Genomic DNA, 12,451 nt, shown 5'->3' on the forward strand with positions numbered 1-12,451 from the left:
TATATATATATATATATATATATATATATATATATATATATATACACACACACATACATGTTGTTTTGTTTATTTATATATACTGTATATTTCCGAATTCATCAATATGCAACGAAAAAGGCAAAAGAAGACAAAAACTAACATGTTAGTAATGAGCAAGTTGATGCTCACAAACTCATATAACATAAATATACTTATAGAATTTTTATAATTATGGCATATAACACAAATTTATTAAATAAGCTTTCGATACAAATAAATGAAATGAAAGATGATTCGCCAAGACTAATAACTTCTAAATCTCTGGCTCCTCTGGTTGTGCTGAAGTGCTGTAGGTGTCATTTTAAGGGTTCATTTTAGATCTACTCCAAAGTTCCCACTGCCACAGCTAATGTTACGCAAGTCATGAACCTGCAGATTTTGTAATCATGGAGTGTCTGCTTAGACAAGGGAGCCTTTATATACAAAGCAGATGATTCATTTTCCGATTTGACCTCACATTGAACCCACTTCTTCTACTTGTCGGACAGTCGTAATTTGTCTTAAACAAAGAAACTCCAAAGTACTGCGACTAGACTATCAGAGTGTTATTACAGCAGATTTTTGTGTGTGATGGTCTTGTGTTCATGCATCATAAGTGTCTGTGGTCTTTCTCTCTCGTGCAGAAGTTCCTCTTGCTCGATGAGCTTGTGAAATCTCACGTTCCGCTTACTCGGGAGGATAAGAAAGAGGCGTCTGTGGAGATACAGGATCTCATATGCTACTGGGACAAGGTGAGTGCATTGTGACAAGGCCCTTGAAAAGTACACAAACCTTCCCCGGAGTTATAATTTTGGAAATGCAAAACTATAAGCTGCTATAGTGTCCATGAAGTAGCAGAAGTTTTCTCGAAATTTCCTCTGGATGTCTTGTTTCCATCCCAGAAGCATGTTAGCTCAGTTACAGTGTTGTTGTTTGTTTTTTTGTCAAAGATAATAGCTGTATTAATTAGTGTAGCATATATTTGAAATCTAAATTTGTTGTAACAGTGAAAAAGGTATCGCTGTTACTTTTGATCAGATTAATGCAGCCTTGTTGAATGAAAGTATTCATTACTTTCTATTGTACTGATCCTACACTTTTTTTAGTAAGTTCTGTTGAAACTAATGTTCCCCCTTTTTTATGTTGATATAATGATATAATGGTTATTATATATTCTCGTTGATATAATGATATAATGGTTATTATATATTCTCTCGGGTCTACTTCAGTCTATAGATGCGCCAACATTACAAAACGTATCTTTTACTGTGAAGCCCGGTCAACTTCTAGCTGTTATTGGTCCTGTGGGGGCTGGAAAGGTGAGTCACAATAAATGAATTCTCTCATTTCACTTTTCCAGCTTTGCTATTTAAAATAGAAGTGATTATGGCAGCCATGAGTGTTATTAATCTTCACCTCTCCTGCAGTCTTCTCTCCTCAGCACTGTTCTGGGGGAGCTTCCAGCAGAAAAGGGTGTGGTAAAGGTCAAAGGTGAGCTGACGTATGCCTCCCAGCAGCCTTGGGTTTTTCCAGGAACCATTCAGAGCAACATACTGTTCGGAAAGGAGCTGCAGCCCCAGCGATATGAGAGCGTCCTCAGAGCCTGTGCGCTCAAAAGGGTGAGATGCGTATTAGTTCATTCATCCATCTCACTCTTGCCTTTCTAATCTTTTCCATATGCTTGTAAATGAAACTCTCAGTAAGATTATTTATTGTTTACTTGGTGTAATTGGGGTTGTCAGATCAATTGCGTGTGCTGATTACTTAATTTAAATAATCACAAATTAAGTGCATACCTTTGCACTACTCTTTAGGGTTCGGTAAGATTTTTGAAAGAAGTCTCTTATGCTCACCAAGGCTGCATTTTATTGATCAAGCATGCTGTAAAAACAGTAGTATTGTCAAATATGATTACAATTTAAAATAACTATTTTCTATTGTAATGTATTTTAAAATGTAATTTATTCCTGTGGAGTAATGATGCTGAAAATTCAGCTTTGCATCAGTTTTCAGTGTCACATGATCCTTCGGAAATCATTCTAATGTGCTGATTTGCTGCTCAAGAAACATTTCTTGTTATTAATATTGAAAACGTTTAATATTGTTGTGGAAACCATGATACAAAAAATAAATCTTTGGAAAATTATATGCGTTTACTGTCCATTTTGGTCAGTTTAATGCATCATTGCTAGTTTTAGTATTTTATATTTTTGTCTCCAAAGCTAGAAAACTTTAACTAGACATCTTCACTACTGTAAAGTTCAGGTTATTGTAAGCTGTAGTGTACTAATACTGTAGTTCTTTCTGTGTGGTGTAGGACATGGAGCTGCTTCCTGACGGGGATTTGACTGTGATCGGAGACAGAGGAGCAAATCTCAGTGGAGGACAGAAAGCTAGAGTCAACCTGGCCAGGTATCCCAAACTATTACATTTACATTAAATTTACATTTATTAAACCTGGAAAAATAAATTTTTCCATTTTTCAATGTTTTTATACAAATTCAGTAATACAATTAAACCTTAATGGATAAATTATTTTGAGCAAATAAATAAATATCTAAATATATGGAGAAAACAATAATAATAATAAAATAAATAATAAAAAAAAAAATTATATATATATATATATATATATATATATATATATATATGTGTGTGTGTGTGTATGAAAAATCTTACTGATCCCAAACTTTTGAACGGTAGTGTGTGTGTGTGTATGTATATATCTATCAGTTTGGGATCAGTAAGATTTTTCATATTTTTTACCAAAGTTTCTTGTGCTCATCAAGGCTGTATTTATTAGACCAAAAATACAGGAAAAAACCCTGTTATTTTATTAAATATTATTGCAATGTAAAATAACATTTTCTGTTTTAATATACTTTAAAATATAATTTATTTCTGTGATGCAAAGCTGAATTTTCATTACTCCAGTCTTCAGTGTCACATGATCCTTCAGAAATCATCCTAATATGCTGATTTATTAGCAATGTTGGAAACAGTTGAGCTGCTTAATATTTTTTTGGGACCTGTGATACTTTTTTCAGAATTCTTTAATAAATAAAGAGTTAAAAAGAACAGTGTTTATTCAAAATAGAACTTTTGTGTTACAGCATACACTAGTATTTAAAAGTGTGGGGTCAGTAAAATATTTTTCTTTAGTAAATTAATACTTTTATTCAGCAAGGATGTGTTAAATGGATTAAAAGTGATAGTGAAGACTTATATTGTTAGAAAAGATTTCTGTTTTGAATAAATACTGTTCTTTTCAACTTTTTATTCAAAGAATCACAGGTTCCAAAAAAATATTAAGCAGGTCAACAGTTTCAACACTGAGAATAAATCAGCATATTAGAATGATTTCTGAAGGATCATGTGACACTGAAGACTAGAGTAATGGCTAATGAAAATTCAGCACTTCGTTACAAAAATAAATAATATTTTAAAGTATATTAAAATAGGAAACCAATATTAGAAATTGCAATAATATTTCACAATATTACTGTTTTTTTCTATATTTTTGATCAAATAAATACAGCCTTGATGAGCAAAGAGACTCCATTAAAAACATAAAAAATCTTACTGATCCCAAACTTTTGAACGGTAGTGTGTGTGTGTGTGTGTGTATGTATGTGTATATATATATGTATGTATATGTGTGCATTCAGAGGACAGCATCATGGACATACTGATGTTATAGTTCATGTAAATGATGACATTTTGTAATGTGTATAACATGAAATGGAAATAAAAAATAATTTTAATATGCAAACTAGTACATACTTGCTAATAGGAAAGAATATTTAAGAGCTGTTTTATTTGATTTTGCTACATATCTGCTACTGTCTGTGGGTTTTAGGGCTGTGTATCAGGATGCTGATATTTACCTTTTGGATGATCCATTGAGCGCAGTGGATGCAGAAGTGGGTAAACACCTGTTTGAACAGTAAGTCCATACTCTTCATTGATCCTGTTGTGTTTTACTGTTGCTATTATAAGGTTCTTTTTCGGTATGAAATAAATGAATGCACATCTGTTTTCAACAGAAATGTTTCTTGAGCATCAAATCGGCATATTAGAAAGATTTCTGAAGGATCATGTGACACTGAAAACTGGAGTAATGATGTTGAAAATTCAGCTTTGCATCACAGGAATAAATTGCATTTCAGATATTTAAAAATAGAAAACAGTTATTTTAAATTGTAATAATATTTCACATTATTACCGTTTTTCCTCTATTTATGATCCTTGGCGACTGCATTTATAAGAGAAAAAACATTTCAAAAACATTTAAAAATTCTTCCCAACCCCAAATTTTTGAACTAAAGAGTGTTTAGTTAACCATTAGGGGAAGTCGTGGCCTAATGGTTAGAGAGTCGGACTTGTAACCCAAAGGTTGCGGACCGGCAGGGATTGTAGGTGGGGGGAGTGAATGTACAGCGCTCTCTCCCACCTTCAATACCACGACTGAGGTGCCCTTGAGCAAGGCACCGAACCCCCAACTGCTCCCCGGGTGCCGCAGCATAATTGGCTGCCCACTGCTCCGAGTGTGTGTTCACGGTGTGTGTGCACTTTGGATGGGTTAAATGCAGAGCACTAATTCCAAGTATGGGTCACCATACTTGGCCACATGTCACGTCACTTTTTGTTTTCACAGTTTCTTTGCAGTAAGTGTTAAGAGCGCTGATTGTTCTTGCAGGTGTATTTGTGGTATTCTGAAGGACAAGCCCAGGATCTTGGTTACTCACCAGCTGCAGTACCTGAAGGCCGCAAATCAGATCCTGGTTTTGAAGGAGGTGAGCTGTAACAGCACACACCAGTCAATCTGCATTCCACCTATGAATAAATGAGCCTTAATTAACTCATGACGGCTCTCCCAGGGGCACATGGTGGCACGTGGCACATACTCAGAGCTGCTGCGATCGGGAGTGGATTTCACCTCTCTGCTGAAGAAGGACGAGGAAGAAGAGGGTGAAAAAGGAGAGGCTGCTCGCTCCCCCCGCAGCCGCACACTCTCCCAGAACTCCGTCCGTTCGCACTCTTCATCTGTTCTGTCTGTTAAAGATGAATCCGATCAGCTGCCGGTAGGTGTGACTTTTCATTTATTTTTGGGTGAACTTTTCCTTTAACGTTCGCATTTACAGCTCAGATGGGTCAGTAGCTCCATCTAGTGGATGGGTGGGATGTTATTCACTGTCTGATCATAAAGATAGACATTTCCACCAAGTGAAAATATCAAATGTTTTGTTTTTCGGTTGTGGCTAGAAAGGATACAGCTAAAACTGGAAGCTAAGAATAAATTAAGTTTTCTGCCTATTAGATTGTGTTTTATTAACGTCTTCACCTACTCCTTACAATAATGCAAAAACAGTAATTATTGTTGTATAGTGTGACAAAAATTACGCTATATTGATGTGTGCGCATGTTCAGTAGACAAATCTGTATACCATCTAGCCTTAACCTTGTTTTTCCTCATGGGTAGGCAGAGCCTGTGCATACTGTGGCCGAAGAGACGCGCACCGAGGGGACCATCGGCCTTCACATGTACTGGAAATATTTTAGAGCTGGAGCTAACGTCCTAATGCTGATTTTGCTTGTGCTCCTCAACTTGCTGGCACAGGTATGAGAGACAGCAGTGTTACTGCGGTTATACACTGAAAGACCTCTCGCTCACAGTTAAGAGTTTCATGCTAATGCCATTTTCTGCTCTATAGACTTTTTATATTCTTCATGACTGGTGGCTTTCATACTGGTGAGTGATCTATAATATTATTATCTGTGCTGCTATGCTTTTATTTTTAAGTACATTGCATTACTGTAAATGCTTTTTCAGTTTGATTTTCTTAAAATATACATAATGCAGTTTGGTTTCTGTAAGATTTTAAAAAACAAAATAATGAATACAAGGATGCATTAAATTGATCAAAAGTGACAGTACAGACATTTATAATGTTATAAAAGATTTATTTTTTAATATCTTGATCTTTTGGACTTTCTATTCATCATATAATCCAGAGAAAAGTATCACAGCTTCCACAAAAATATTAAACAGCACAATTGTTTTCAACATTGGTGATAAGAAATGTTGGATCATGTGACACTGAAGACTGGCGTAATGATGCTGAAAATTCAGCTTTGATCACAGGAATAAATTAAATTTTAAAATATATTGAAATAGAAAATGGTTATTTTAAATTGGAATAATATTTCAGAATATTACTATTTTTTACTGTATTTGTGATTAGATAAATGCAGCCTTGGTGAGTGTAAGAGGCTTCTTTCAAAAACATAAACCTTAATATATATGTTATTATTTTATTACATTATATAATGTTATTATATTACACAAAGTGCAATATCATTTATTCATTAAAGTAAATATCTTTTTCTTTGCACATCGTTTCAGTTTCAAGTCTTGTCACTCTAAAAAGTGCTTAAATTTATCCATACGTTTAAATGGAATAACTAAATTTAATGAAGCAAAAATTAAGAAACTAGTGCACGAAGTACACTAATTGCATTTGAACAACCTAAATAGTGCTTAAAGGGTTAGTTCACCCAAAACTGAAAATGAGTCCATGTTTTACTCACCCTCAAAGCATCCTAGGTGTATATGACTTATATCTTCTTTCAGACGAATCCAATCGGAGGTATATTAAAAAATTGTCCTGGCTCTTCCAAGCGTTAGAATGGGAGTAGGTGGGTGTTTTTGTTCAACAGTCCAAAAGTAGTCAAATAAAGCGCATCCATCCATATCAAAATGTGCATCACACGGCTCCGGGGGTGAATAAAGGCCTCCTGTAGCAAATCGATGCATTGTAAGAAAAATATCCACGTAAAACATGGGCTAATTTTAATTTTTAGGTGAACTAACCCTTTAATACATTAGATGGACAGTACAGAATGGACATGTTGTTCAGGTGTTTGCCAGCTACCGTAATGTCATTATGTCATGACTGACAGGGCCACAGAGCAGGAGAAGCTGGACTTTTCTTCCTCTAACATCAGTTCCACCATCGGCACAAATGGCACTTTCGGCACTAACACGACTCAAGAGCTCCACCTGGATTTCTATCTTGGCATCTATGCAGGTATGCTCATGATCAAAGTCAGCAGATGTAGTAAAGTACAAATGTAGACATGTTGCATGTGTCTCCCATTGGTAATGGAGATTTGTGTATCTTGTGTTCATTAGGTTTAACAGGAGTCACCGTCATCTTTAGCTTCATGCGCTTTCTGATTATGTTTAACGCTCTGGTGAACTCAGCAGAGACGTTACACAACCGCATGTTCAACAGCATCCTGAGAACCCCAGTCCACTTCTTTGACATCAACCCCATTGGTGAGTACAAAAACACCAATGCCTTCTTATAATCCTGTGTCTGTCTATCAAGCTAGTTTTGAAGGCAGTGTTGGAACTGAGCGACAGAGGGCAGCACATCCTGTGAAACGTACTTTGGGCAATCTTATCTGTCCTTATCTGTCCTGTTCTTGGAAAACCTCTGCTGATGTTCAATTACTGCCAGAGGAGAGGAAAGTTCTTGCTGTACTTGTCAACAAACAAAAACCCTCATACATGAACTCTTTAAAGTATGTCTGTCAATACAGGGCTTTTGCAAGAAGTACTGTGGTAGAGTGATGGTAGGGCCATGGTATTTTGATAGAATCGATAGAGATTCAATATTAATGGATGATTGATTCATTGATATTAAGTAATTTGATCAAGCATATCGATTGTTCTTTAATAGACAGCTTGTAAAAATTAAGTGGACATGATGTAATTGGTGTCAGAGAATTTATATTGCGTGTAATTATTACGGTGTTGTGATAAAAGTTTGGGTCTCTTTAAGTCTCTTATGCTAACAAAGGATGCATTTATTTGATCAAAAATTATAATATGTAATATTATAGAATATAATAGGCCAATAGTAAAACCAGTCATATTATGAAATGTATCTGTTATTATTACAATTTTAAATAACTGTATTCTATTTGAATATATTTTAAATTGTAATTTATTCCTGTGATCAAAGCTGAATTTTCAGCATCATTACCCCAGTCTTCAGTGTCACATGATCCTTCAGAAATCATTCTGATATGCTGTTTTGTTGCTCAAGAAACATTTCTTATGATTGTTATCTCAAATTTAAAGGTCAAAGTAAACGTTAAAGTTTTCATGTAGCCGTATCTGTATTTGTTTTTTAAACTAAATTAATATAAAACGTAGCCTGAATGTATTAAAATACAATGGGCTTAAAATCCCAATACTTAATAGTAATCCCAATACTCAATAATACTTCATAATAAATCTAGCTAATTAAAATGACTGCACATGGTATTTAGAGTAGTCTTTATGTGTTGTGTTATTACATGCTATTGCCATTGTATCATGTGCTATGGTAGTATCAGTGTTAGTGTATATTGCTTCTTTTGTAAGAATTGGTACCATGTTCGAAAACCCTGAAAGTACCATGGTACAGGTCCAAACAAAACATTTTTTGTTTTTCACAAAACATTTTGCTACTTATTTTTTTTAGTGTCTTTTGTTTTCCTCTTGCAAGAATTGCTGTTATTAAACATTATTGAACATTTATGTACAGTGTTCAGATATAAAATAAAATAAAATAAAATAGCTTTGGAATAAAATAGCTTACTCAACTCTGGAGTGTTGAGTAAACGGCAGCGTTTGAGGCCTTTGCTCATGCAGGGAGGTATATTTGCTGTGTTGAGCATTAAGTGTTTGGATTGAAGTGCAGGTGTGTGTGTGTGTGTGTGTGTGTGAAGTCAAAGGCTGTTTTGCCTTCTGTTCCTCTTGTGTTTATCTCTGGAAAACAATGCTCTTAATTGATAAGTCATGGAGCATCATTAGGACAATCTGAGCTGTAGCCTTTTATAATGGTGTGTGTGTGTGTGTGTGTACGCATTTTTGTGACAAATGAGGACATAAATTCCTTATTTGCAGTAACATTTGACCTATATAAGTAATGAAATAGTTATTTATTATTTGGAGATTCCATCAAAACTTTGGACACTTTGTCTTGTTTGTTTTTGTTTCCAGTGGAACAAGTCCAAACTTTTGGTGGTATCTTAAAGTATATCCCCATATGATAATAATAATAATTATTATTATTATTATATTAATGTAAATAAAATTTAAAAAAAGATTAATCATCCAAAATTGTATTATATAAATATAATACAATTAACATAATGAAAATGAATAAAAGGGTTATTATTTGGAGATATCATCAAAACTTTAGACTCACTTTATGTATGTATGGTTTCCAGTGGAACAAGTCCAAACTTTTGATGGTATCTTCAAAGTATATCCCCTACTAATAATAATAATAATTATTATTATTATTATTATTATTATTACATTTATGTAAATATATGTAAAATTTTAAAAATGAAAATGGTTAATTATCCAAAATTGTATTATATAAATATAAAACAATTCACGTCATAAAAATTAATAATACTCTCTTTATTTATATATTTATTTATTTATTTAATGTTTCCAGTGGAACAAGTCCAAACGATTGATGGTATCTTCAAAGTATATCTCCAAATAATAATAACAATAATAATATTTATGTAAATAAATGTAAAATATAAATTATTTAATATAATTACTAATTATCCAAAATTGTATTATGTAATTAATAAAAAGTTATTATTTGGAGATACCATCAAGACTTTGGACTCACTGTAATTATTTATTTATTTATTTAGAGTTTTAGTGGTATCTTCAAAAAAAATCTCCTAATAATAATAATATATTAATTATCCAGAGTTTTATTATATAATTAATGATTATTGAAATTAATTTATTTTTGGAGATACCATCAAACTGTCTAGTTGCTTTCTTGGGGAAAAATTATATATTATATTATATTATATTCCTAATAATGGGTGGTCAGCATTTAAATGTGCAGGGCAAAGTCGGCTGATATGGCCAGTATAATGCAGTTTTTTTCTCACCTTCTAAAGAGCAAACAGCAGAGCTGGGTTCTGTGTCATTGAGGGCTGCTTATCGGGGTGTTACTATTGATAACATGAGCAAAAGAGCTTTTACAAGTCTCAAAAGTCTAATAGATAGTTTTATGGCAACTGAAGAGTCAGTTGGAGCCCTTTTTCACGATAATGTTATCAGCGGTGTACACACGAGGCACAATTACAGCGGGAGGCACTCGCAGAAATCACATACTTTGTGGAAGCATCTATGGTGGGAATAAGCTTGTGATGTGGATTAGTTGACACAACTAGCGTATCCTGTGTCTCGGCGCTCTGGTAATCTATGTAATCTATGCTCTCTGCTAATAGAGAATGGTTAACACTAGTGGGTGTTTATAATGTCTGCCAGTTCTTCGGGACTTGTAATCTAACCATCATTAGCCATAAACATTTCTGACAAATGACAAACAGATATCCAGCATGGTGCAGATGTTGATTGAGTTCTCCTTTGTTTGCATTATTTGTGTTTAATCTGCCATTTATTATCCTCCCAGTCACTATCATAGGTTAAAGGACTTTATAGCCAGAATTATCATAACCAGTTAGATAAGAAGTAAATGGCAATATGGGATTGTTATTGATAAAATAATGCAACAGAAAAGTTTGCACAGCATGTCACTGTCAGCATTTCAGCCTGTTTTTTAATTAGTGATGCTTTTGTCACTATTCCTGAATCAGATTGTCCAAGATAAAGAAAAGGAGAGATTTTAAAACTAATTTGGTATCTAGTTAAAATGTACTCTTTCTATTCATGTTGGTTTCATATGGTTATGAAAAACTTATTATTATTATTATTTTTTTTACAGTTTTCAGACAAAAATAATTGAAATTTTATGCTATGCTTGATGTTAATAACTAGAGCCCGACCGATATATCGTTTAGCCGATATTATTGGCCGATATGAGCCTGTCGCCGATATTTCGGTATCGGCGAATATGCCGCCGATATGATAATTTTTTTACAGAACATATAACACAGATTAAATGCTTCTGAATAGTGTAATTACTTTGTTTGTCCAGCAGAGCGTGCTCCATTGTTTGCTACTGGCGACCCAGGTCAGTGTAGTGTAGAGATGCGCGAATGAGCTCAAACCTCACCCGAGTCCGCTGCTTCAAATGATCAGCCCGCCACCCACCCGCACCTATATTTGATCATCACATTACAATGATTCAAATTCTTAGTTTTGCATGATGATATGATGGTTCATTTTAACAGCAGATTCAGTGACGTTAGAGACTAGAGCTGATCTGCGCATCACGGCACGCGTCTGCGGCGCATTAAAGCCTGTGTTACGGCCACCGGAGCTGATCGCGGCCACTCAATGCTGGTGTTTATCAGTCGCGCCGCGGCCCCGAACTCATGCTTATCACATCGGTCACATCACATCGCGTGGCGCGACAAAATACAATAGAATTCTATTGTATTTTGTCGAGGATTCAGTAAACTGATGCCTCATTCTATTTATGACGTGCTGACAGAAGTTCAAATGATTTTCAACAGTCGCTTTGTCGCGTTCTGTTGCAGCGCAGACACGGTGTCAGCAAAGTTTGTCAGTACAGTCAGTAACATAGCAGATTGAAAAGTTAGTATCTTTTTGCTGTCCAATAGACGAATAGACGGCGGTGGCTTGAGACTGTTGAATGGTGATTTAACGCTACGTTGTCACCTAGTTGGAGAGACTTAATGCTAAGATGCTAAGTATCAATGTCCCCGTCTTTTACTCTCACAATGAGCTTATCATACTCGTTTGCTACATTAGTAGGGCCCTATGATTTCCGAGATGCAGAAAACATGGACGGAATTGCAGAATCCAGTCATAAAAACGGAATTTACTGTATAACGTGTAATTTCATGGAATTTGTCTTCTTTTTGATGAATAAATAAAAAACAGGTCAGTACATATATATATATATAGACTGTCTGTGAATATTAAACTGCAAAAAGAGGATTTAAATATGAATGTCCTGCATGTTCATTGGATTACCAGGAAATGCAAAACACAGAGTTTGTGAAAAAAAATATTATTCATTATTATTATTTATTCATTTTGGATGTTTACATTTGGAAAAGCTGTGCTTCCTGCATAAACCTGCCCCTGTTGGTTTGGCAGTAGCTTGCTTGTCCTACACAGTTACCCTGTTTAATTTCTTCAAGTTATATATATTTTGTTCTATTTGTGTCATTTAAGTTATTTATAATAAGTGAAGTGAACTTTACTGTTAAATGCACTGATGTCAGACTCACTTTGAATAATAAAGTTTATTGTTAAATTGTTAAATACCCTGCCTCCATTACATAGGCCTATGTTTGTCACATCATTATATGTGTTTGATCACCACATTTGAGTTATCATTGCAAAAAATGTGTTTATGTCTATATATTCTGTTTATGTAGGCTATATACTGTATTCTAT

At 34.4% G+C, this 12,451-nt stretch overlaps 1 protein-coding gene across 1 annotated transcript in view; it reads left to right on the forward strand.

The window, feature by feature from the left end:
* The window catches only part of abcc4 (ATP binding cassette subfamily C member 4 (PEL blood group)), a 56,023-nt gene that overhangs the window by 30,080 nt on the left and 13,492 nt on the right, over positions 1-12,451 (forward strand). The window contains exons 9-19 of the mRNA XM_016266812.1: positions 666-773; positions 1,251-1,340; positions 1,449-1,640; positions 2,339-2,433; positions 3,881-3,967; positions 4,721-4,817; positions 4,902-5,105; positions 5,504-5,641; positions 5,736-5,773; positions 6,985-7,112; positions 7,217-7,363. Coding sequence (XP_016122298.1) covers positions 666-773; positions 1,251-1,340; positions 1,449-1,640; positions 2,339-2,433; positions 3,881-3,967; positions 4,721-4,817; positions 4,902-5,105; positions 5,504-5,641; positions 5,736-5,773; positions 6,985-7,112; positions 7,217-7,363 — 1,324 coding nt within the window. The remainder of the gene's footprint in view (positions 1-665; positions 774-1,250; positions 1,341-1,448; positions 1,641-2,338; positions 2,434-3,880; positions 3,968-4,720; positions 4,818-4,901; positions 5,106-5,503; positions 5,642-5,735; positions 5,774-6,984; positions 7,113-7,216; positions 7,364-12,451) is intronic.

This window comes from Sinocyclocheilus grahami, unplaced genomic scaffold (assembly GCF_001515645.1).
Source record: "Sinocyclocheilus grahami isolate Dianchi unplaced genomic scaffold, SAMN03320097.WGS_v1.1 scaffold34.1, whole genome shotgun sequence".
NCBI classification, from domain to species: domain Eukaryota; kingdom Metazoa; phylum Chordata; class Actinopteri; order Cypriniformes; family Cyprinidae; genus Sinocyclocheilus; species Sinocyclocheilus grahami.